General features: G+C 42.1%; 2 protein-coding genes across 2 annotated transcripts in view; one reads left to right on the forward strand and one right to left on the reverse strand.

Moving 5' to 3' along the window:
* Positions 1-581: 581 nt before the first annotated feature.
* Positions 582-21,941, reverse strand: esyt3 (extended synaptotagmin-like protein 3). Its single transcript, XM_035392693.1, has 23 exons — positions 21,034-21,941; positions 13,640-13,681; positions 13,071-13,205; positions 12,613-12,689; positions 12,079-12,148; positions 11,336-11,425; positions 11,165-11,220; positions 10,671-10,791; positions 10,018-10,194; positions 9,336-9,418; positions 9,048-9,096; positions 8,297-8,386; positions 7,377-7,439; positions 6,913-6,972; positions 5,218-5,289; positions 5,004-5,090; positions 4,705-4,854; positions 3,990-4,360; positions 3,751-3,849; positions 2,764-2,895; positions 2,526-2,631; positions 2,217-2,266; positions 582-1,602 (listed from the first exon to the last, which is right to left on the reverse strand). The coding sequence occupies exons 1-23, from the start codon at positions 21,475-21,477 to the stop codon at positions 1,563-1,565; spliced, it is 2,664 nt and encodes an 887-aa protein (XP_035248584.1). The 5' UTR covers positions 21,478-21,941; the 3' UTR covers positions 582-1,562.
* Positions 21,942-22,995: 1,054 nt separating this feature from the next.
* dnah7 (dynein, axonemal, heavy chain 7) overlaps positions 22,996-26,290 on the forward strand; it is a 76,977-nt gene continuing 73,682 nt past the window's right edge. Inside the window, exons 1-6 of the mRNA XM_035392626.1 lie at positions 22,996-23,359; positions 23,734-23,805; positions 24,108-24,210; positions 24,788-24,956; positions 25,637-25,706; positions 25,986-26,166. Of these exons, the coding sequence (XP_035248517.1) occupies positions 23,348-23,359; positions 23,734-23,805; positions 24,108-24,210; positions 24,788-24,956; positions 25,637-25,706; positions 25,986-26,166 (607 nt within the window). The 5' untranslated portion in view covers positions 22,996-23,347. The remainder of the gene's footprint in view (positions 23,360-23,733; positions 23,806-24,107; positions 24,211-24,787; positions 24,957-25,636; positions 25,707-25,985; positions 26,167-26,290) is intronic.

Raw genomic sequence — 26,290 nt, forward strand, 5'->3', positions numbered from 1 at the left:
TATGTGGATCACAAAAAAAAAAGTTTTGTGTGCATGTGTGGCGTGCGTATGCATGGACGCACATGCATTTTATAATTTTATAATTAGTCATTAGTCACTTTTATAACACACTCATTTAGATGGAGCTTTCCTCTAATAAAGTTAGAGAATCACAATGGCTCAGCTTAAACTGTGTGAAGTTTAAAAAAAGTATCCATCATGAGAGATCTACTAGTCATATTTTGTGGGTGACAGCAATCATTATACAGAGGGCTGAACCTCATGGCATTTGCTTACGAGTGAGAGAAATGCAGATGTCTGCATTCTCTCCAAAGTGTTTGAATGTGGATCATTCCAGACCAAACTGCCCACCAGCAAAATGAGCTAACAGATAAACAGGAACTGAACAGGCATTGCTCTACATTTGAGACTAGTTTGTAGCTATTTTTCACCTTCTCGAGTAAAAATGTTTTATTAACAGAAGCTGTTGACGTGGTCAGTAAGTCAGTGAATCAGTACGACACATGATGTTTTCCAGGCCGGTTTTCACAAATTTGTCGTTATTATAAAATGAAATATTCGGCACACATACATTCTTAAAGTTTACAAAGATATTTTATTAAAATAGATAGTCAAACCAAAATATTAACAAAATGAAAGAAATATATATTATTTGTACATTTAAACATCCACAAGAGTTTTACAATAAGTAATAATAATAATCTATGTGCTGTGCAGACTTAAGTGTTCCTTAAAAAAGCACACACATGCCCATACATAATAAATAAACATTACCATTCTTTTCTCTCAACAATTTGAGAAAATTATTTATCCCACAATGATGGACACCAAAGCCGGGCATTTTCAAGACTTTTAGAATTAAAAGCCATTTCTCCACCTCAAAATTTAGTTGGTCAATGTTTCTAACTGGAATGTTCATTTATACATTATCGGAGGTTAATTTTAAAGGTTTGTAACTTCCCCTTGGACACCTGGAATTGTTTAGCCCTGTCCAACCAATGGTAATCCAGAAAAGATCTGCAACATTTGTGCTGGCAAACCATATTCAACGGAGTAGTATAATTGAGGACAATATCTGTCTTATTAGGTTAATGACTGGAGAAATATTTGAGAAATCTACTCCAGGGACCATAGCTCTATATACAAAGTTGTTGGGGGTGTATAAACAGATCCTCCTGTTTCCAACCAGCTTCACTGGTTTGATCTGTGCTCATTTTGTGAATAAATGTATAAATTTGAATTTTTAAAAAGTAATTAATAAAATATCTAAAAAAATACAACCTTCATGTCTGATTTACCACTTATGAATGTAGGAAAGGGGGGTAATTAGGTCAGAGCAGAATTTGGCAAAAAGTTTGACATTACAGTATTGATGTTTCAGATTGATAAACATCATTCCTTGGACTGGCTCTTGCTGAACCAAGTGCAATCTTTAATGTTCTCATCAGAAATGAGGGGAAGATCAACAGGACAAAAACTAAGGTAGGACATTAAGGTGGAAATCCAGAATCTGTTTCAAGAAAGAAGCCTGCAAGTTCGGCAAGTTCAGTTTAATTTTCCTTCTAGTTCACTTTCTTTAGTCCAGGTATACTCAGCTCATACCTGCAAACAGAGGGGAAAATAAGTGGTGAACAGATCATTCTTCGCAAGTGAAATCTGAGGAAATTCCTCAAATGTCCACCAGATGGCAGAATTACACATTACACTTTCATTTTTGCCAAAGGGGCGATGTTCCTACTGCCGGGAAATTTGGATAACTCTTGGCCAGAATCAGTTTTTCACATTTGAGAAAATCAGTTATAAATGGCGACAGCTCACAATGTTCCACATTGATTAGAGTCTTTGCTCGTGCTCAGCTCAGCCTTCTAAGAGAAGCCAGCAGGGCTATTTCACAGGGCCAGACACAGGTACATTTTTTTGCAAGAAATACCATTAAATACCACCCCATCGCTGGCTCACATTACATACTGCACACACCCATAATGCAGCACACTGGAGCCAGATGTTTTCTGTTGCACCTCCGGCTGCTCTGATTTGGCAGGAGTGTCTTGGCTTGTAAATGCCAAGAAATATGAGCGGATGGTGGGCGGTGGGGTGCACAGATCCACTCACACAGGAATACAATCTGTCCTGGCACACACTGCTTCTCTTCAGAGGAAACCGGGATGCCAGGTGAGGAATGAGCTAACTGAGTACGGCTTCCCAGTAATACTCACCATTCCGTAGACCCTTTGGCCAGATCCACTTGGGCTAAGTCCACCAGCACCTACAGAGAGAGAAGACTATTAGTGCTACAGGTTGCTGGAGATCACATACATGTCATAGAATCACTAGAACGGACACACTGTAAATAATGTGATGCATTGTAATGCAATTCAATGTGAGGTAAGATAATTTTAAGGTTAAAAGCATATTTGGCTTAACCAGGGGTACTAGAAAGGAACTAGAAATTGTTTCTTCAAACAACAGCATCAGAACTACAGCCACTGCCACCATTACGACTGCTGCTGGGACTATGACGGTACCATTCCAATATCCTTGCGTTCCCGAGAATGGAACATTCGGTTGTTCTTGACTGCCACATCCAACTTCCTGTTCTTTGCCTCCTCCAACGGCACGTCAAATTCAAACCTGTGATTGGAAGGGATTGGTGAACTGGTTAATCTGCATGTACAGCACAAGTTCTTCTTAGGATATTTAATAAAATACTAAATAATAATAATAATAATGTTGCCCCCTGGTGTTTGTATAATGAACTCATACTTCTCATTGAAGATGGGATCCACGGTCTTCTTCTTCACGTGCGTTCTCATTCTGTGCCTCCACGACTGGTCGGGGAGGAGGTATAGCCGGACGTAGACATCTGAGCCATTCTCACTGCAAGGAAACAGGCCCCTGCGAGAGAACAAAACCCATTACTAATGGTTGGCAAGAGAACAAACAACTACTTTTGTGGAATATGGGCTAGGCCTCTAGACATCTGACTGGAAAGCAGTAGGGTTGTGAAAATTCTTTTGGGGAGATCTCCTCAGCCTATATAAGAGAGAACAGGTGCCTGTGCAGCACACTAATATTAATATTGGCTAGAACTTCCTTTTGCCATTGAGGAGTACGGGAGAAGGAATGAGTGTTAGCAAACAGAAGGATAAAAGAGCAGGAGGATTTAGTGGATTTTGATGTACAGCTGGAGAATGATCTAAAAAAAAAAAGACTATAACACAGAGAAGATGGATAAGATAAGGCTGAAGTAGATGTGTTAACTCAGTGGTAAGCAAGAACAAAGGACAGCCAGTGAAGCACCAGAATTCAGCTAAACAACTGAGTAAGGCGGGACTAGACTCCTTCTCAGATGTCTTTTATATTTGTGACATGCATGATATTTTGGTTTAATAAATGACAGAAGGAAAAATGTGTAGCAGGGAGGAGACATTTGAGAGCTTATCTCCAGATGCAGCGCTTTTATTTTCTGACCAGGTCTTATAGAAAAGTCTTATAAGAGAGATTAGACTGAAGAAAAGAGCAGTTCAGAGAATTTGAAAGAAGAGAGAAGTTATGAAAATAATAGAAAAGAAGTGAGCAAATTATATGTAAATATACAATGATTTACATACCAGGAACACAGACAGAAAAACACAGACAGACAGACACACACACACACACACACACACACACTACAGAATGAAAACCAAAACTCTTCAGAAAAGAAGAGGTCCCAGAAGGCCAGACAGGGTTTGGGGTCCCGAAACTCACCTGCAGGAGTCCACCACAACAATGAGCCGGTTCTTCAGGGTGGCGTACCTCACCGTCATCCTGATCTCCCCAAAACTCCCCTGGTGGTTCAAAATGGACCTGTGTTTCCCACAGAGACAGACGTTACATCATCCTGGCAACAGCAACAGTGCCCCTCAAAAGCTAACATTCACAGCCGAAGCGCTCCCTCATAACATGGGCGGCAGCTCCACAGGGCCGAGGCCGATGGCGTGACTCACTCTGGGAAGGGGGCGCCCTCGCTCAGGTCGAACCGCGACGAGGCGAGGGAGTTCTCAGAGAGCAGGCTGTGGGAGTCGTAGCGGCGCAGCACGGACCCTTCCCTCAGGATGGGGGTCCCGGGGGCCGGGGTGCGGCTCTCGGGGGTGCCGGCCGGCTGGAAGCGGGGGGAGTAGTACTCGGGGTGGAGCCCATTGATGGGGCCGGGCCTCGCGGTGGCGGGCTGCAGCCCGCCGGGCGGGGCCAGCGCTGCGTGGGAGGGGGCGGAGGAGGAGGAGCTTATCGCATTATGCTGGGGCGGGGCCTGGGGCCTGGCTTCGGCAGGTGGGCTCTTCTTCACGGGTTTGGGCTTCGGCTTCTCCAACTGCAGGATCTGGGGGTGGCAAAGCACAGCACACTGCTTACAGTGACTAAAGAAAGCCAGCCGTTTTGTTCTGTCACTTCTTAATGAGCCACACACTCTCCATGGCAGTTCTAGGTAACTGCAGCAGTCAACGCTGCAGTGTCACCACATTTTAAACATCTTAAGAATCCCATAACCTCAGATGAGCCACATCATAAGTGGAGCTAATGCGCACCACTTAATCACTGCCTTTTTTGGACCAATCAGAACCCAACCATTGTTAAAGACTGCTGATGACAGTTGATAGCTCCACCCACTTCAGGGTTGATGCAGCCTCACTGCCCTCCATGGTGGTGGGCAATTGGGGGCCTCACCCTGAGAGTGGCCTTCATCTTTATCTGGCTGTTGGCCCCCGAGCGCTCCAGCAGGAAGCGCTGGTCCAGGGTCAGGTCGGAGGCGTTGAGGAGGCGCGTGAGGGGCAGGGAGAGCGTTCCCAGAGGTGTCTTCTTCTCAGGCTCCTTAATCTGGAGAAAGCCAAGGAGGCGGGACGAGGGCGCACGGTGAGACAGGGGATTCATCTACAGCGAGCAGCGGACTTGCACAAAGTGAGCAGCGATCAGTGAATCTGCACCAAGTGAGAATGGATTTACACATAACGAGCAGTGGATGATACCTGGACTTTGAGCTGCTGGTTCTTCACACTGTGCACAAAGAAGGTGAAGCACTCCTCCCACACTGGATCTTTGGAAGCATATGCCACCTTTCAAAGGAGAAAACAAAAGGCCACGCCTCCAAATCAAGATGGACAGCCTGCTTAATTTCAAACAAAGCGTTTCCATGTACAACCATTATGAGATCCATTCAAAAGGTAAACGAACAGAGTGTACCTTGCTCTTCTGGGTTTGTTTATCGATGGAAAATTCCACAAAGGAGTTGAGGTGAGTATTTCTCCTTGTGAGCTATGGAAGTAAACGCACATGACATTTGGGTTCATTTTTTAAGTGCTCATATTGTTATGAATCGAGCTTATAAAGCCACCCGAGTGACATTTTCTCATATGTGATGATACACGATCAACCACAAGGAAAACAGAATAAAGAGACAACTGTACTCAATCAGACACCTTGCTAAATTTTAGATCTAGCTCTTTTAGCCATGTGCCAAATATTTTCGAACATCTGAAAACACGATCTGTCAGAAATTACAGCTCATCACCTCATTGTCTGGTACAGCACCTAAAAAGAAACGCAAGGAAGCATTTTCTATAATAAATATTTTAAAAATGTTCAAATATTTGGTGGTATTGTGGTATCAAGTATAATCTATTTTGCATACACATTTTACATGCTCATGTACCCATTGTGAAACTCAAATTGTGAAACAAACAAATAAATTAGGCAATCTTCCATACTGGACCATGCATTATTCATGGTCATGTCACCCTACAGGCATTCCATATTATAATATGACATCTGAAATAGTTTAAAAACATGTTTTCAGCCTACAGTCCATTCTTATGGGTTCAGATGCACTGAGAGCAGACCTGCCAACTGCTCTAATGAATCTCTTCATCTTTGATTGTTACAAGAAAGCATAAAGAGAAACTCCAGAACACTGAGTGCTTTCGCCACAGCAGGAATGTAACAATCTAATTATTTATTTCCTTGACTCCCTGAAACAGGCCAAGTTGCATAACTTGCATTTTTTACATTTTATTCATTCAGATATCTGGAAATGTATTGGACCAGGTCAGGCTAAGAACCATGCTAAATGGTATAATGGGAGCACCTAGGTGACCTTAAGCATTAGGCTTTCTTGATGAAAGATCGTTTGCTGAGCCCCGAAATAAACACTGAGGTTAAGTGGAGCCGTCGGTGTGCCACTTTGATCCTGACCCTCCCCTGAGGCCATCAGAAGAATGTGTCTGTGCTAACGCTCTACCCGAGAAAGCGGGGGTTTCTGAAACGCACGTAGAGCCCTGAGGAATGACTGGTATGAGTGCCGTCACTCACTGCAGTGCCAGCATCCAGCCAGCAGGGGGGAGCGAGAGGGGCGGAGGAGGGCGCGCGTGATGCGGCGAAGCGTCTGCCGGTGAGTCAGGAGGAACAGCGGGGCGCTGGTATCCAGGGACAAACACACGCCCTGGTGCGTGAGATTCCTGCCACTGCCCCAGCCCCCACCCTCACAAGCACCGACCTGCAGAACCAGTCGGGCAGGCAAAGGCCCCAGCGAGCTGCAGCAGGCGGTGCGATCCGCTCCCCGCTCGGCCTATTTCACCAGGCTTTTGCTCAGCTACATACCCACAGAGACAACAGAGCTCTGAGCTAAGTGTGCATCTGACTGCAGGGAGGAGCAAGGCTCCTTCACCCACTGGCCCCTCCCACACAGTAATGACACACCCACATCTGCTGCCTTGGGTTGTTTTTTTGCACATACATTATCTCAGATACGGTGCATGGCTTGTGAGAGTAAAAAGGAAATCACATCCTAGCGCTGCTTCTCTGGTAAAAACAGGGCTTTGGGCAGTCCTGCTGAGGTATTACTGTTCACCAAACACACTGTCCTGCCCACTCTCCCCTTACCCTGGCTTCTTTGGGAGGTTTTCCAGTCCTATCCTTGTGAGTGAATTCACTTTGGTCTTTCTGCAGCAAACACAAATCAACAGTAGCTATGATTACTACAACACTTAGTAGCATCCTCTATGGTACAATTATATATAATATACAATATGGCACAACAGTCTTTACTACATTCGGTGACAAAACAAAAACCATATTTAATTCAACAACCTGCACCTAGATGTATGAATACAACATGATACAGATTCTTAACACCAATTCACCAACACTGTTTTACCATATTACTTATACAACCAATACTACTACCACTAAAACTACAACAACAAAACAGTAATTGCAAAAGCATTAACAGCAATGGTAACAGAGGAAAAAGATGATAAGAAAACACATTAAGATACAGTAGCTACGATAGTTGGCAGCTATGGTGGTCATGATGTCACAATGATGTCATCATTCAGAACACTCACTGGCAGGTTGGTGGCATTATCCAGGTACACAGCGAGCATTGCACATGCACAGCCATTCTGGGTCTGAAAAACAACCATCACGCGGGGGGGTTACAGCTTGGTGAACAAGCAATCCGCCATACCAAATCCAGGCTTACAAAATACACATAAGATGGACAAAGGCCACATACTAACTATGTCTGTGTTCACTGCATTTGTTCCACTCATCTTTCACCCTGCTCTGTGACCACAGAAACAACATGCCTGGTATTGTTTGTGATCAATTGCTTTAATATTATAAAGTGCGGGCTGTATCACCCACCCCCTCTCACATAAGTGGTTCTATACTACCTTTGCAAACCTGACAACTACCTTCCAAAATTAAAGTCCCTTGTGACATGCACAATATAAAAGTGTTGTATAAGGACACAGGGGAAGGCTAGACTGTCCAATGTGTCATCGTTAGAAAGCATTTCCAACCTGTTCTGCCTCAGAACTGGTCTCCCTGAGCTCAGGACCGAATTTCAACTTGAATGAATGTCTGTGCGCTTTAAAGATCTCCCCGAGTAAGCCCTGCTGTTCTGAACAATGTTTTTTTAGGTGAACTGATTAAGTATGTTCGATTGTTCCCACTCTATTTCCGACTCTGAGGTTGAATTATTCCAGCATTGCTTTTCTGTGAAGGCTTTCCTGCCAAAACATTTTAGCGATCCAATCTTTACAAATTGACTGAATGACTTGTTACACTGCATTAAAAGTTAAAAACCTTGACTTCAAGGTGTTTTTCGGCACAGTACGCATATGCACCGCAACCCAAGTATGCCTGTACAGTGTCAGAGTACAGAGTGGAAATATAGTGTGCAGTGTGACAACTCAGATTAATATATAGTGTGAGGACACAGTGTAGTGCAAGTGTGGCAGTACAGTGTGGCAGTGCATACCTCAACAAGCTTTGCTGGGTCCACCAGCAGAGACAGCCACTGCATGTTCAGATGTACCTTTCCGCTCTCTACATCATCCAGGGTGTACCACTGCAGGAAAAAACCAAGATGGAGGAAAGTTTACACAAGCTCCCTCAACAACTGTCTTTACCTTCTGAAACAGGAATCAGCAATGAGAGAGCAGTAAAACCCTAGAATAATCATATTAGTACAGTGCAGAGGTTTGAGCGCTGGATCACATATGTTTAACTCTTATGCAGGGCAACGATACCGTCTGCTTGAACATATTTTTACAAAATACTTTGTGTGATATCTAAGGACATACTCATTGTGAGCTTTCTTGGAAAGGCATGCCAAACCAGATGCATGTCAACAATGAGATCACTGTGAAATGACAAGCGCCATGACAACGGCAGTAAGAACACGGACAGCAGAAGCAGTACTGACAAAAGAAACAATACCAACACCAGAAACATGAGAAGCAGCACCATAGAGTCAATACTACGCCTGCTTGTGATTGCAACAATCCCACCCAACCTCCAATAGTGTTCATTAGATTTCCATAAAGCACACAAGTGATCAGGTGGTCAGAGTTAAATCAACTTTTAACAGAGTCCAAATGTGTCCCTAAAGTACTCAGACAGTGTTGATTGTGCGCAGAACATTTTGCTGTGTGTGACCACAATTTGGTTGGTCTCAGTTGGACTGCGGATCATAGCTGAGAAGGAAAGAATGAGAAGCCACAACTCACCTTATCTACAATCCGCTCTTTCATCACATCGCCAAGGTCCAGATTGAACCTGGCAAATAGAAGGAAAATACAAAACAATGTTTAACCATACAGCCCAGAGGTGTAAATATGGTGAAAATGCCTACTTCCTAGAAAGATGTTCTCACATTGAAAAAAACAATGCATTCTTACATATGCCATACTGCTGTCATTTCCACAATTACAATAATAATATAGTGATGTATTCGTTTTTTTTGTCACTTCATAATGAAACTAAACAGCCGTTGTGTGATTCTCGGGGGTTTTCACCTGCCAAGAAAGTCGTCCTTGTCCGTGTCCTCATCGAACAGCTCCACCTCCAGTTCCTGTCCAGGAGCCTCGTGAACCACAAACTGTGAACGACAGACAAAACACGTCAACAACTAGGGATGCCACAGGGACAAAAAACTTCAGTCTCACTCCCTCCCCACAAATGTCTAATTGGGACATGAAGCCTTCTCCAGGGAGGTTGTAAAAGAGCTGATCAAGGTGCCTGCAGTGGTTAATAGTGAATGCTAACAAGAGATTTAATGACATCCTCCATATAGATGGAGATAAATCAGGGAAATAATTATTTTTCATTAATAATTCACACTCTGCAGACAAACTAACTACACTGGCTGCACATAATTAGAAAGCAATTACATGATTATAATGCATATCTATGATGAGTTCATTTTATTTTTCATTGAGTTTGCTGGCTCATATGCTTTGGCTGCACTGAAGGTTGTGGGTTTTGTCTTCAGCCAGGTCATTCTGAACACTTCCTACCTATTGACTCTCTGCATGGCTGGAGATGGACAATGTGAGAAGGGGTGCTATGAAAGACCGTTTCCTTTCTGAACAGGATATCGCTGCATCAACCCGCTTCACTCCAGGTAGATTTGAATAAGCTCCGCCTCCACAAGCCGCCTGGGTTAAAAAATGGCTGTACCTCCTGCAGTGGCCATACCTCATGCACTTCATTCCAGCGCGGGTCCAGGTTTTCCTTGACAGTCTTGCTGCGGAAATGACTGGTGCCCACCCGCAAGATGGCGTATGGATCCGACTTGCCCTTCACCATCCCGAGCATGAAGGAGTCCTTGGCAATCAGGTCCTGCGCTTCCAGAAGGTTAACCCGCACCACCCCCTGAAACCCACCACGCGGCCTTAGAAACACACCTGGCAACAGCAGTACTAGAAATAATACCGTACATCTTATTTGCAAAATGATTTCCATATGCTCAAAACACTGTACAGCGTAAGAGATACGCATGCACAATCAAACAGATGCAATCATTGCTAAACTTGCTGTCTGCCCCAGAAATGCATCACCTGTTTGTCAGACAGATACACATATCTACTGATATTCAAATTAAGAACTGTGAAATTGTTAAGAAATGCCAGCTCCACAAATACTGTGGCATACCATGTCCTACTTATCAATTTTACTGTCTTAACATCATTCCAGCTGAGCAACCTAAATAGGCCCAGCAAGACTAGCCTTTTCTTCCACTGGCATCTTCTCAACCAGACCCCATACAAACACCCCATGAGCTCTGGCACCATTAGACGCCATTGCTGGCACAGCCAACGAACAGGCCCTGGTGGGGCTGCTATACTCACCCGGGGAAGAGGGAACCTCATCTGGTCCACCTTGACCTGGTCTATCAGTGGGATGCACATACGGTTGGGCAGGACCATGATGGAAGAGATGATGTCCACGATGGTCGTTTCGGAAAGTTGACTGTGGGAGAGATGGGAGGTTGGTCACAGGCAAAAAGCTTACTGAAACAAAAGAAATACTACTGCTGTACTACAATGGAGCAAATATATGTACTGTACATATGTACATGTATACATATATTAAGATTACTTTCTGGTTTCAGAAACTTCCGTGTCTGTGTAATTTCATCCACAATTTCTCAACTTTTGAAGCACAGATGAAGGTTTGGTTCTTATAAATATCCATTCAGAAGACACCCTGAAAAGCCAATCATTAATTAATGGTAATACCTTAATGTTCCTGTTAAAGACCAATATGGGCTGAATAGTCTGCTCTGATTTCCAAATGTTATAATGTTGTCATGAAGTAAGATAATCAGTCAAACAGGAGATACCTCAGTGCTGGAGAGTCCAGCAGGTTGGTCACTCCAGTCCAGTTAATATCCAGTTTCTAAAAACAAGAACGGCAGATTAAGAGAATAGGGTGAATCAATGAATGATGGTTTAATTAATTTTTTAATTAAGGGAAAAGGACAAAGAAAGATGATTACTCTTTCTTCACTCACCGGTCGGCGAATAAAGAACATGGTGATCCCTCCCACCAGAGGGGACTGACCAACCAATGGCTCCAGAATCACACGCAGCATTCCCTCAAGCTAAAAAACAACAAATTAAAAATTCCACCAAATCATTATAGTGTTTCAAATGTGAGATCAACCTCAACAGCATTAAAGCCTGCCATATATGTGAACTGATCATTCTAGTCCTCTGAGCCTGTGTTAAGGTGTCATTAACCCATTTTGGCCAACAGTTAGGTCATGCCATTGACTTAGCCATTCGTTCTTAACTTCTGCTGTGAATGGTAAAATCTGCATCCTAGTAAAGCTTGCAAAATGCCCAACTGTTCCCACTCTCTATGGACACCCATAAAATGTAATATGAATGAGATTTCCATTGGCTCATAAGTAAGGACACCAGATTATTGGGGTACGTGACCCAAAATTATTTAAACCTGCATTGCCATCTTAATTTCCATGGGGTCACTGTGGGCATTGGACTGTTGCAATCACCTGACTAATGCAATCAGTGATCATTTGTGACCCTATAAGCAATGAGTCCCAAGATTACTGTGGGAAGATACTCCTTTAGCCAGTTCAACAGGAAGAGGTTCAGGTCAAAACTGAAAGGACTTCTGAATCACGCCCCAATGATCCTCCTTCCTTGTTGGCAGAGGATGGTGATGAATGTTTAAAGTTATGATGCAGGGAAATTCTGGGGTGTGAGATGGACAGATGGACGCTGAACTCACCAGGAGTCCCTTCACTCCGGCGGTTATGGGCTTCTTCACTTCTGCGTCAATGTCCACATCACCCGCGTATCTATGACACACAGTTCATACGTGATTTCTCTCTGTGGGATCTTAATGTAACTGAAATTCAATAAGGCCAGAAACTGGACTGTATTTAGACCTCAACCTAGGATTTGTTTCCCACCTGAAACCATTTAAAATAAAAGAAGGATTTCATCACGTGCCATAACACAAAAATGCTGGTGTACAAATCAAACTGAATTAGAAGAAATGCACTTTTAAGATCCATTGCAAATGCTAAAGCACACCAAATGAAGGAAATGGGGCTGAACCTGCCAACAGAGCTTACTAAGGGTTAAAAGGAAAATCTTGTAGGCTGGACAAGAAACACGAGCTGCCAACAGCATCAGCTGCTTTGCATGTAGTGCTCTGCATTGTAGCATTGAACATGGTGGAAAACGTACAATCGGATGTAATCAGTAGCACTCCACTACGCAGGAAAATGAAGAGGGCTTGAAGTCGTGAATCACACACCTCAGGTTCAGGTCTAGGATGACCTCTCTCTGTTCCACTTCTTCTGTGTACACCTTCACCCCTGTGATCTGGAGGGGCTACAACACAACAGAACCTTTATAGCAACACTATTACACACCTAAGTGAACCTTACACTGCATACACTAATGCTCTTCATCATCACTGAAACGCTTACAGCATAATGCAGTAGAAACAGATATGGTGTCCCTCATCACAATTACGCACTTCTTAGCATCGCACTTCGCACTATAACCTTGCCCCTCAATGCCATGGCTAATATCTGCTTTCACTTGATTTGAAAACCCGCAGGCATACTGTTCAGGAAGTTCAATCAGCTGCACAGATGTGCAATGTTCTTTGACGATACATTCTCTATCTTTATGGAAAGTGCTTTGTGCAAGCAGAGGGACAGCTGAGACAGCGAGAGGTGGAAATGGCCATCTTGAGCGTGAGACTACCTTCTGGCCGAAGTGGACCTTGGTGAAGGTGAAGGTCTTGAGGTGGGGGCTGGATGTCCTGATGGATGACTGGATGTTCTCCTTCAGGAGTTTCTCCATGTACATGCCGAAGAACGGCCATGCTTGCTGCAGGATCTGGACAAGACGAGAGGAGAAGCAACTGTAGTGGGACAGCACAATGACACACACCTACCCCCCAGCACCTCTTCCTTTAGGAATTAAACGGAGAATAATAAACTCGACTACAGATGCCGTTTCAGGCCAATATCTTGTCAGCAGATCGCGAGGACACGGGTAGAAATGAGCACATTTCACACTAAAAGGCATTTCTTTCAGAGGTACCACAAAGGAATAAATATGTGAAATAATTAATTAGGGTCTGCAGTGGAGACATTGAAACTGCTGGTCTACAGAACTACAGAACTACAGAACTGTTATAGATACATACAGTACATGTGTAATGTTCTTTGTGTCACATATTAACTGGATATCACCAAAGGTTCTTCTGGATTTGTCCTGTAAAATCCATATTTTGGACAAAGTAAGGAAAAAGTAGGAGCCCATGGTACCTTGTTGAGCCAATCAGCCTTTTCCACATCAGGGAATTGCACCTGTGGAAGGAGGTAAGAGGTAAGCATGACAGCCTTTATCCAACTGGATTATTTAATAAGCAGTGGGGTCATTAGGTCCTGCATCTCAAAGGATTTAGGACAAGGAACAACATTTCTGTAAATTCCATTCAGTTTTTTTCACCACACCAAAAGCCTCAACAAATAGAGTTGAAAATTAGGGAGACAAATGTCACAGAATCAGTAAGCCACCATTGTGATTAGCACTCCCCATCATAATTGTGATCCTTGTGTGTGTGTGAACATCTCATCCCCTTTCAGGTCCCACAGACAGGTACCCATAATGGCCAACCTGGTCAGTGCCTGCAGCCAACTGCAGGATGTACAGCAATGTTAACAATATCCATTTACAAAGGAAAACTCACATTGCTTCATATCCACCATGTGATTACTTGCCATCAAATTCTGTGAATTACCAAGCAGGTACTACATCCAGTCTTCATAAACACTATGTAAGCGTTCACAATGTATTATTCCACCCAAAACAGGACATCACAGGGTGCGCTGAGTCATCATCCGTGTTACCGTGACTTTCTGGTTTGGCATGTTATGGTAATTTAATTCACAATATGGATATCACACTTTGTGACAGTCCTTGTCAGTTGACACAAGTGTAATGAATGTATATGTAGTGCAGAGTGTAAATTTGAAGATCTTTTTGCGCATGTGAGTGTGGGCGTGTACGTATATATACATGTGATTTCAGGATGGTAGAGGTAAAGATAGGCTACCTGTTGAGGACAAGAAGGGAGGCAAAGCAGCGTGTCTTTGCGCCAATATCTCTGTACTCCCTAGTGACCAGAACATGTTTCCCCATCACACGTGCCCACATGCAAGAACCCTTCTCTATCTTAAGGGTTTCAGCATCACCTGTATGCCTTTTTCACTCAGTCATTTCTGCTTCCAGTGTTGTCCAAAAGGCTGACCAGTTTCAAAAACATGGAGATCAATGTCTCACTCAGACTAACTATGTGCAGAAAACATGCCAGCTACACAAATGGAGTGTAATTTAAGTGAACTTGGGAACAAATCGCATGTAGCCTAGCTAGTGGGGATTTTCAAGGGCTTATCCCACAATGCCCCTTGAAGTTTAAATGAAGTGTAATCTGTACAGGCATCAAAAAAACCACCATACAGCCGATTAACAGCTCTAATCTTACAAGCTTACGTAGACTCCCTTGCCCAACTGACATCTTTGTCTTAGGATATAAAGGTTAAATATCACTCATCTACTTGTACAGCTGGATATTTACCGAAGCAATCAATACTTGAGGCTATAACTGCAGTGCCCCACCCAGAACTGATATTAGCAGCTGCCAAGCCACGCAGCAACATTTCACATATTTTGGATTCAGGACAGTTAGGAAAAATTATAAATGTGAGATAAACATCTTAAAGACAGATAAACCTCTAAAATTCCAATTATTTTGGTGCATGAATTACAGCTACAGAATAAGAAACAATGTAAAAATAGCAAAAATAACCACAAACAATTAGCCTACATCCAGTTTTTTTATATTCTCACAGGCACATTAGCCTATATCAGAGTTTGTCCCTGATTTTAAATAACCAGTATACTACTTTAACAGATTCTCGATTCATTATCCTGTGTCTAAAATATATTCCTGTTGTTCGAATCATAAATATATATTTGTATAAACTGTATGTTGCTATTTTGTGTGCATTAATTCAGAGCCCATTGAAAGCTCTATGAGATGTATTTTGCCTGATAGAGCATTCTTGGCCAGGACTCTTTTGAAAAGGATAATGCACAATTACAATATAGACACCATGACTATCTGACCGGCTGTCTCGGTCGGAATTAAAGGAATAATGTTGTGAAGTTAACAAATTGAAGTGCTACAGTTATTTAAGTGTTATTTTACTTAAAGTGAAGAATGGTCAAATTTAAATCTAGATTTAAGCCAATCTATTTAAGCCATAAGTGATAAAATGTCACGTGGTCACGTTTCAGTGACTGAGAGCCACAAGCTGAACTGAAAATAAACAAGTGGGTGGAGGCTTTAATGCAGTCCAAGCCTCTCTCCTGTAACACAGAACCTACTGACATTGAGTGTTGTCCCGCTATAGACTTCTTTGATAGTCAAGGACAGATTTTGTGTGAATCAATTTAACATGCAAAACAGGGTCAATTCGGGTGAAGTTGTGGAGAGCATTTCCCACGTTCTCATTCAAAATAACAGCTGGGTCCCTTGAAACAATGGTCAGTTCAACAGAAAGGTGTCCTTCCCATGTGCAGGGATGCTGAAAAAAGTCCTTAAAGGGCACCCTGGGCCAATCTCCAAAAAAAGATCAGCAGTTCCCCTATGAATAATTAGCATGGTTTCTGAAGGTGAAAATTAATTTAAGCTCAATTCTGAATGGAAAAAAAAATAAAAAATCAGGGAAAGCATTCAATTGGATATATTGCATGCACTCAAATCAAAGGTCACAGACATTGCACAATTGAGAAGGTCTCTGCTCCTTCTGGAGACCCTACTTCCTTTTTTAGTGAGGTGAGGGGTGTTATGGGTTCTGGTACTGTCTGCATTGCTCTGCTAGCTGTGCATTTTCTGTCTTCAACCATAGGTACATTTTAATTTAATTTGTATAGTACATATCATTTTAATCAATAGATAATGTAATCCAATGCAAAGTCAAATGTCACATTGTAAGATTTTTTCTGTTGTGTTTTGAATGCGTAGAGTATGGCATGATCAAGGAAACAGGCACATTTCCTTACGGAGATTAATAGAGTAATAATGACCTAATAATGAATATTCATGTACCACCAAATCTCAAAAATTAAGAATAACAGGCAAATCATTTGCTCAATATAGACAATCTCCGGTGGTGCCTTACAGGCCGATTTCCACACGGTGATCCAACCAGGCCCTTGCCAAGTATTGACTTTCAGACAGAACCATTCAGGAGTGATCCTTGAAAATGTCCATACCACACATTTAACAGAAATACATAAAACTTTCTTTTGATGTCTTTAATGTGACATGTAGACTGCACATGGGCTGACTGCTACATTCTCTTCTCATCTGATTTACAATATGATGGACACAAGACCAGAAGCAAGACCACCCCTAAATTAATCTGTGCAGATTGCAACCACTGAAGATGATGGGAAGGGGAATTTCCATTACAAAAAAAGGCCCCTTGAAAAAAGTTTTTCAAGCAACCATAAACCTTACACATGCACGTTATAACAATTGAATGAAACACATTTTTTGGGCAGATCAATTTCAGGTAACCTAAACCCGTAACAATGACAACACAGACAAAGCACTCATGACATCCTTGTGACAATATTCCCTCAAAACAACCATCAAAAACACAGCTGCTTGAAGCAAAGTGCCACTCCGGATCGAGGGGGCACAGAATTCAGGTCAAATCAGGTCAAAATGACATCCCAGCTCTCACTAGTAAATAGGCTACTGCATGCTGGGTTTCACTGAAGGAAAACTCCAGCACCACAGACAGTCCTCATCCATGCCCCTGATTGGCTGATGTGCCCTTCCAGTTGTTGTTGAAGAGAAGGGTGGGGGTGGGGGAGAAAGGCTAAGAGTACAATCCTAACTCCAACTTCAGTATCAACACAACACAACACAACACAACAAAGTGTTACGTATCTACCTGTATCTTCTAGATATTCTAAAGCCAAATTCCAAGCTCAAACTGAAAAACATTTATTGTGCATTGCATCTCCAAAAAAAAAACATTTAAATCCACCGAAGTTTAAGTTCCTTAAGAAAGTGGAATGCACAGAATTTACAGAATTACTACAAGCACTCTCAGTTTGAACGAGTATCATGTTCTCACACGTGCTACAATGCTATACTGCAGTAGAATGCCATTGTTTTGAAAGAAATGTTGAACCAGTATTTTTAACCTCAAAAATTAAAATATACCCACTGCTGTCGGAGTGTGGCAGATGAGAACTGTTATGTATACAACATTGAGAATTCAACCTGCTTAATCTTAAAATAGAGAAAAAAGTAGACAGAGTAAATTTACACATGACAAGAACACCATCCACCCTTGCATGGGTTTTCTGTATATGTGAATTCAGAAATAATGTGAATAATAGGTCTGTATGGATTCAGCAGTGTTTGTCTCTGACTGAGACAGTTGACAGTGGGAGTCACCTGAGCACCAGTTTTTGATGGAAATTATTTTATTGTGTAGCAGTGGTTAGATAAGCTTCCCTGTAATCATATGGTTGTATGTTTGAATCTCACTATGAAAATGTAATCGGAATCACTGCATATAATCACAATATTTACACAGCATGTCCATATTTGTGAATTAATATTATGAGATATGGTCCATCCGAATGAAAAAAAAAAAAAATAGTAAGGCAGGCAGGTAAGGCAGAATTGGTCCAAATCTTACAGGGGCAAGCAACTTTTGATGTTGAATCAGGGATTCCTGTATGTTTATTACAACCTCTTCTTTGTAGATATTATGCAAAAAATTAGAAGTATGCAAAATGTCCTGGTTAAGGTCAAGAAAACAAGTCACTGCCTGCATCAGGTCTTCCTCTCAGTTCTGTGACTGAGACCTGACCTTGAGGACTGAGCTGTGGCATCACAGTGTGGGTCAGGATGACTGTGACTGACATTTTCCCATGGGTCCAATGTGTTCTCATTACAACTCGCCCCTGAAATTTTAATTACCTCTCTGAAAGCCCAGCAGTAAAGTGTGCCCACCTGCACTTCCCTGTAGCCTATTTATTACGGGTACTGCAGTGGTTGTTTGGGCCTAGAAATATGACTGGGCATTCCAAATGGGAAACAAAACTACAAAGAAATATATAAATATATTTATAAAACGGACAATGAAAATTTGTCCAGTAGTAAACTGAACAGGTACAGTCAAACAATACCAGGAGAATGGATATCAGAACTTGAGGGTGTGGGACGAAAGGTCTGACAATGTTGCTTCCCTCCCATAGAATTGCATACCAAGGCAATGATGAGGACATAGAACTCAAAATAATGGAAATAAAAGGTTATGGCAAATAATCAGTCAGTAAACCAGTACAGTCAGTCAGTGAGAGAGCAAGTAAAATAAATGTAGGCTAATTAAAGAAGAGGCTGTTTGGAAAGCGCAAAGTGCTTGATCAGGAGTCTACACAAACAACAAAACTACAGAAAGAGGGAGTTTTACTCATGTGGTGACAATAACATCTGTGGAGACCTACACAACATGATGGACAGGAACCAGAGCACAAACCCAGCCACGTGGGAGCATGGGAGGGGAACTTGATGACTGAGAAGCGATCAACGGAGGAAGACCGATGGACATTAAAAGGCACCTTGAATTGAACACGTATTTAATAGTGAACCTCAGAAAAAGTGTCTAGCTGGACATAACAAACATACTTTAAGTAAATTGGCTTTACAATAAATATTTGTATACATTTAGGCCTACCATGACCAACTGAACACTTTTTCCAGATTTTATGGTCTCACAGAACAAACCTTGACAGTGATGCCCATTCAAATAACCTGACTATGTCCAGCTCCCACATGGCTTCCACACTCATGTGTGCAGCTTAAGCGGAGGAATTAGAGGAGAGAACTGTCCATTTCCACCCCTGACAGTGCACCCATGTGATGTCCTTGGCTCAGTGCTTGTGTTAAAGGCAGGAATGCCACCCCAATTCTTACAGCAGACAAGCAACAACACGAACCAAGCAGAGAACACACAACGCAATACACCCATTTACCACCAGCTAATAAGAGGGAAACACATACGCATACATGGATGCATGCACGCACACACACATGCTAACACACACAGATGCACATGCTTGTACGCACACATACAAGAACAGGGAGAGTGCAAGGAAATCACACTACTGTAGAGACAAACATTTATTCTACCAAAGCTAGTGCCAAACTGGTGAGTTGCCCTCTATCTACAGACATTCAACTTGGTTAGAAAGGGTGTGACTGTCAGTTTGAAAAATGTGAACAAGCGAGCAAGCACCATCATATGTATGAGAACAATCACTATTCAGTTCAATCCCACACAGACTTCCCCATCATCACCAATCATGCATACCTAAAGGCATTTAAGCATGTAATACATGCGCCCCTGTCTACTGTAGGCTCATTTGTATCATAAAATAAATCTGTGCAGCACAACAGAATGACAGAAGCTAATATGCGTGAATATAATTAAACTGTTTTGACAGGACACAAACTTGGATAGACAGGAAACTCCACAATGACAATTGTGAAATGATTCACTGCCCAGCCATGACCACCCACACATATTCTCAGGTATAATGCCATCTAACAAATGCTGGCACAGACACAGGGCTTCAGGAGCCATTTCTCTCTTAGAGGCTGCTCCATTGGGCTCCTACATTGGTCCACACGCACAGCTGCTCTCAGCTGATTGGGTGTCAAGCCCTTCCTTTACCAAGAACTATGAAGATTGCGATGCTGTAAATGGAGGAACAGCAGGGCCTTTTTAAAACATCCCTTTAATTTTAAACAGAAGAAGAAGAATTGCTGTTTATTTGCTATTATTAGTATTACCATTGTGCCATTTCTTCTGACACAATAAAAAAAATAATTAAAACTATATTTGAGATAACGCGGTACCTCATGAAAATAATGTTTCAATAAATGTGAAGATAGGAAAGAGAAGTCCAGTTGTAATTCATAACCGAAGAACAAGCTTAATTGTGAAGTGCAAAAATTAATGAATAGGTTATCCATACCATTCTTTGCAGAAATCACAGCAAAATATTGAAGACTTTTTTTCAGCAATCAGGCATAAAGTATTATCTTGTTTACTCAACTGAGGAATGCATATTTCTACAATGGTTTTAATGGAATGTAAACTGACATAAACGCAAAGGCTCTAGGTCAGTGGTTCTTAACCTGGGTTCGGTCGAACCCTAGGGGTTCGGTGAGTCGGTCTCAGGGGTTCGGTGGAGCCTCCGCCGCAGAGGTCCACCCCTCAGTCTAGTCTGCAGTTAGTTAAAGAAGGGTTCGGTGAATGAGCATATGAAACTGGTGGGGTTCGGTGCCTCCAACAAGGTCAAGAACCACTGCTCTAGGTGGTCCACAATTGCATCAGGGTACTTTTCAGTCCACAAGCACGTGTCTAGCAAATACAACTGGATTTTTATCTGGAAATGTATAACACACTACCTGATTATACTTTAGACTAGATTTGTAAAATATTTCAACCTGAAGCTGCGAGAAATGTAGAACATTGCAACTGTGTATTGTTTTCTTAAGTACTCACACGTTTTTTAAGTAGCCTACTGACACGTAAGTAAGCTATACAATTATACATACCCAGGCTGGCATATTGAGTGTCTTTAATTCTTTGCTGATCACCGTTCTCTCGTTCTCCAAAAAGTCGATAGCTGTATCCAGCCGAACATCTTTATGTTTTCTATTTCTCCGCCACCACGTCCACATCATTAGGAACAACAAAATCCAGCTGATGCTAAGTCCGAGGGAGCCCGTCAGGTAAACTGGGTACAAGAACAAGAAGGATTTCCCTAAATACATCAGAAACTCCATCAGAAGGCGGTTGACCGAATTTACGCTGTACTCCTCCTTGGTTTCTGTATTTGCACCTCCGTTGGGGAAATCTCCGGGGAGCGTTGTTGCTGGGACGGTTGATGTCTCAGAATGACCCTGAGTGGGATTTGAGGAAGGCCCCCCACCGTATCCACCCTGTAGTCCACGGTTGTTATCTGCGTTATATCCCCGTGTTTCGTTTCTAGCTTCCATTGTGTCGCTCCTGTAATTGGCGTTGTTCTCGTATCTCTAAATATAACTTGTGAAGTCTGCGAGACAGGGAGCTACGCTACTCCCACAAGTCACGAAAGACGAAGAAAGACATATACAAGGGTACCAAAAGTCTAACAATTTTGTTTTATGCGATTGCCTCTGGAGCCAGTTTGGTTTTCCTCATATGCTAAGGGACTGCAAGACAAATTGCTCTTTAGGGTCGTCTTCAGTTTTCCCACCTTTGACTTCCGTGTTGTAGCCTACTGCCCCAGTCTGTTCAGTTTTTAGCTACCTGACACACTCCAATAGGTGATTCGAGTATGCAGAATGAGACTTGCCCGCCCTCTCACCCGTCCCTCAGATGACATGTCGAGGTGCAGCCATTCAGGTTGCTGCTTAATTTAGTTGCAATAAACTGTACTGTGTCAGTAAAAACTGACAAGGGTTTCGATCAAAACCTGTTTAGCAACCTTGAGAATTAAGCAGCATCATACTGTAGGCTACTTAGTACAGCTATGCGATGCTGATCTTTTGTCGTAGCCTAGCCCAATGTAGGACCCACAACATCGTTCTGATCCAAGTAGCAAGGCAATAGGCACATCTGGCGTACTAGTTTCGCATAATAAATTATAGGATAGCCTACTGGTTACATTTCAGGTTAGTCTACTGCACAAATTTGTTTGAGACAAAGTTGTTTTCTTTTTGGATGATTAATGTTTGACTCCATCTGTAAAAAAAAACAAAAAAAACAATGGTGTGCCCTACATATTATGGTACATACCGAGTCAAAATGTAGGCCTACACAATATACTATCTTGTAGGTCATTAAACTTGCAATTATGTTTAGCTTAATGCATGTCTCTCAATGTTGGCCCTTAGCTGCAGGCTGAAAGCCAACCATGGGTAAAACTGCATTATGGCCTACTTCATGGTAAATATATTTTTGTGGCTAAAATGTTACCGTTCACATTTTCCTTTTATTTTATTTTATTTTTTTAAATCAGTGAACCTATATCTGGTTCACTTCACTTAAGTTCCCGCCAGCAACAGGTTCGCACGAAAGTTTAGATTTTAGTTTGGTTTCTGCTGTATGAGCGCCACCTTGAGGAATTTAAATGTGCTGCAAACGCATAAATAAATAAATAAATAAATAAATAAATAAATAAATAAATAAATAAATAAATAAATAAATAAATCTGGTATACTGGACTGGGTAATAGATGGATATTAGTACTGGAAAACACTGGCATTGCGAAACTTAAAATATTGCCCTTCACTTTAACTTAAAAACCTCTGGCCTGCCACCTGAAGCAGGATTACCGAGTTAGCAGGATAACTGCACTGAGTGAAACCCGCAACACTCCCACATGGATTGAAGTAAAAAATTATTCCAGGTTTTACTCAGCTAACTCGGTAATCCTGCTTCGTGATAAGGGGCCCATGTGGTGAGCTCAACTCCGCGGAAACTGCTCTGTTTGGGACTACAGGCACGCCCCTAGTTACTGTCCGCCGCAGAGTTACATACTAGGCAACCCGACAAGCTTCCTTAGCAACGCCGTCTCGTAACATAAAGCTGTTCTCAAAGAGTCACCTGCTATCAAAAATAACAATTATAACTTTTGCACAACTCTTTCGTTGGTTTTGTAAACGTAGCTAATTACTAATGCAAAACCCTTTATATTGCAGTAGACAAAGCGAAATAGCCTGTGTTGACCACTTCGTCGCTTCACTCAATTTGGAATTCCAAGGACTAGCTAGATTTTTAACTCTCAATGTAATAAACGTTAGCGCTTTGAAAAATAACATGGAACGGTTACACAGTAGCTAGCTCAACGGAAATTGCTGTCCATGGTTGAAGTCTAGGTACATCATGGATGCACAGGTATGTCTTTAACTTTTGAGAAATTTGCTAAGTTGCTAAACAAGTGTTTCGGTTGAAACTGGTTAACATACCTGAATAAACAAGTACCTACCTACGGTAAAGCCAATGTGAGCATTTAACTGAAGGTAAATATCAAGACATGAATGGCTTAACTTACCAGACAGATACGAATCAGTTCAGCTGGGCTCTAATAAGTGGATGGCAAGCTAGATGACACGTTCAAGTTTAAAATAGTGAGGATATCTTGAATACTAGTTGCGAGTGACAAATAAGATGTAACGTTATACAATGTAATTGGTTAGAATAATTGCTCAGTAAAACGTAGTTGGTAGTTTTAAAAGAATAATGCTGTCACGTGTCCTTTTTTGTTACAGGATACTTTGGTCAACAAGAGGTTCCCTAAATTGCCCCAAACAATTGTGCGTCGGCTACCACAACTTCCACAGGTAGCATCAGAACATTATCTGAGCGATAAGAGGAATTTTGTAGTTCCCCTGTTTTATGGCATTTTTATATGGAATCTGTCTTGACTGTACATGTATGCTAGACTGGTTTGGTAGCCTTAGCCTGTCTAATAAAAACAGGATTACAAGACTGGTTAGGATTGCTAGTAAAATGATTGGGGTAGACCAAGCACAGCTTCAGGATATAGAAAGGTATTATGAGAATGTGTAAAAGCTGTAGTGATGATTAGATTTGGGCTTGAATGTTGTCTAAATCATAACCCCCCCAAACCTCCACATTTCAGGTTCGCACCAAACCCCTATGGCTGGACACAGCCCCTTCTTTTCAACTAAGGACCCCACTAATTGAGAGGGACTATGGGTCTGTGGCCTCAGGTGGACTTTCTAGTAAGTTTCCTGATTCTAATAAGTTTTATGATATACCTGCATTCAGTATCATCAGCAACTTCGACTTCATTATAGCCTTTGTGGCATTGAGAAAGCAAATAATGTCAGAATTTTGTGCATCTTCACTTGCCATATAGAAATGAGTTGATCACCATGGAAAAAGACTCTTGTCTCTAGTGTAAGACAAGACATTAGAGGTGGAGAATAAGCAGGGGCCATAAATGCACGTTGTGTCTATGTTGACATGTGTTTGTTTGCACTTTACCAGTCAAAAGCCTGCCTGGTAGAAATGTACAGTATACATACTACATTGTATTATACGTAATGCATGTAATACATTTCCTTTGGGAACAGTTAACTGTTTGTGTGGGATTTTTGTATTATTTTGTGTGTATTAAAAAACATTGATGCCACTGGCAATCAGATTTTTTCTCTGCTCACCCAATGAGACTGGTTCCAGATTGACTGTTGTTTTGGCTGCTCGTTGTCTGGACGGCGTCTGTGCCTGGAGCTTTCCCCGGAGTCCCCCTTCCTGTCCAAACGGAGTATCACTGAAACGGACCCCTATCTCTTGCAGGGGACGGCGAGGCCAGTGTGCTGTCTGGGAGCCAGAGCCACTGGCCGGAGAGCTCCAGGGCCCGTGAGGGTGGCCCTTCCGCCGGACCCTCCAGGGCCCAAGGCAGCGGGCAGGCCCAGCCCAAAACAGGCCGGGAGCTGTTCCGCAGCAGACTGGTCAGCGTCATCATGTGAGCTCAATTATACCACGCATTTCCCCGTCTTCAAAAACCTCTGCATAGAGAAGAATATCATTACATGAGTCCAGTTCTCTCACTCTCTGCATTATCTTTAATTACCTTGGCATATAGAACAGCATCATCACACAATTTCAGTCCTCACACCAGTTAACTCATCTATAAATACCACACAATAGAGAGGAAGAACATGAGAACATTCATAAGACAAATACACGATGATGAGTATAGGCCATTCAGCCTTTCTATTCAGAAGAGATAAGACCTTGCACAATTTACTTCATGTTTAAATGCCACCGCATACATAATATAATAGAAAAAACAGGGCTTTATTAACACCAAGGGGAAATGAGATCGTCAGTAAAGGGCAGGCATGCACACGAATATACACATACATTCATTGGTATCTAAAAATGGGTTAAAAAAGGAGTCAGTATGGACAGTGCATCTATGTCAGCTCATGAAGGTTAAAAAAGTGTAAAAAAAAGAACACTATGTATTCTTTTTTCTTACCTAGTGATACTGCATTAACTAATGATAGAGCTGAACCCCAGGAAAATATTGTATGATAATTTATTTGTGAGGCAAAAAATATAATATTAATGGGCTGGATACTGTCTAAAGTAATTGAGGAGATGGCATTCTAACTGGATTCCTTTCCACGCTGTTACCAGGCACCAGGAACCTGATGCAGTTTCACTTCCCCTGGAGGATGCTAAAGCTTCTTCAGAGAAGGATATCTTGGTGGGGAATACTGTCTTGCACATTTATCTGTCAGTAGGAGCAGAGTCCTATTTATTTTTGACATTATTGGATAAAATAAAGGCTACAATTTAGAGTTAGTTAGTATTATTAGTCAAACTTAGTTTTAGGGTGTTTTTCAAATAAGAAAACAGTATATTTACATGCATTTTGTGTGCTAACTGTAATTGTGGTTGCTGAAATTTCAGGTGGTTGTTCCTTTGAGCCCGTTTCCTCGGCCTGGCTTATTGCTTCCCCATTCCTTCACGTTTCCCATTTCAGAGATATAACTATTACATTAACAATGGCATTGACACAAAGCATGTGGCCACTATGGAGGACTCCTGGCTGGAGAACGTCATGAGCCTGGTCCCCACTCCTCTGAAGAAGCTGACCGACACCATCGAGGCGCTGTCCAATGAGATGAGGGAGGACTACCTTCTGAGTGTCAAGAAAGCCATAGGTATTTGATTTAGTGTTTTTAACAGACTTTTTAACTCGAATCTCCATGGGCTCAACTCAAATTCCCCTCTCTCAGATATGTAGTTATGTTATTAGTTTGCACTTATGCTTAAATGTGCAGTAGT

Source organism: Anguilla anguilla, chromosome 15 (assembly GCF_013347855.1).
Source record: "Anguilla anguilla isolate fAngAng1 chromosome 15, fAngAng1.pri, whole genome shotgun sequence".
NCBI lineage: Eukaryota > Metazoa > Chordata > Actinopteri > Anguilliformes > Anguillidae > Anguilla > Anguilla anguilla.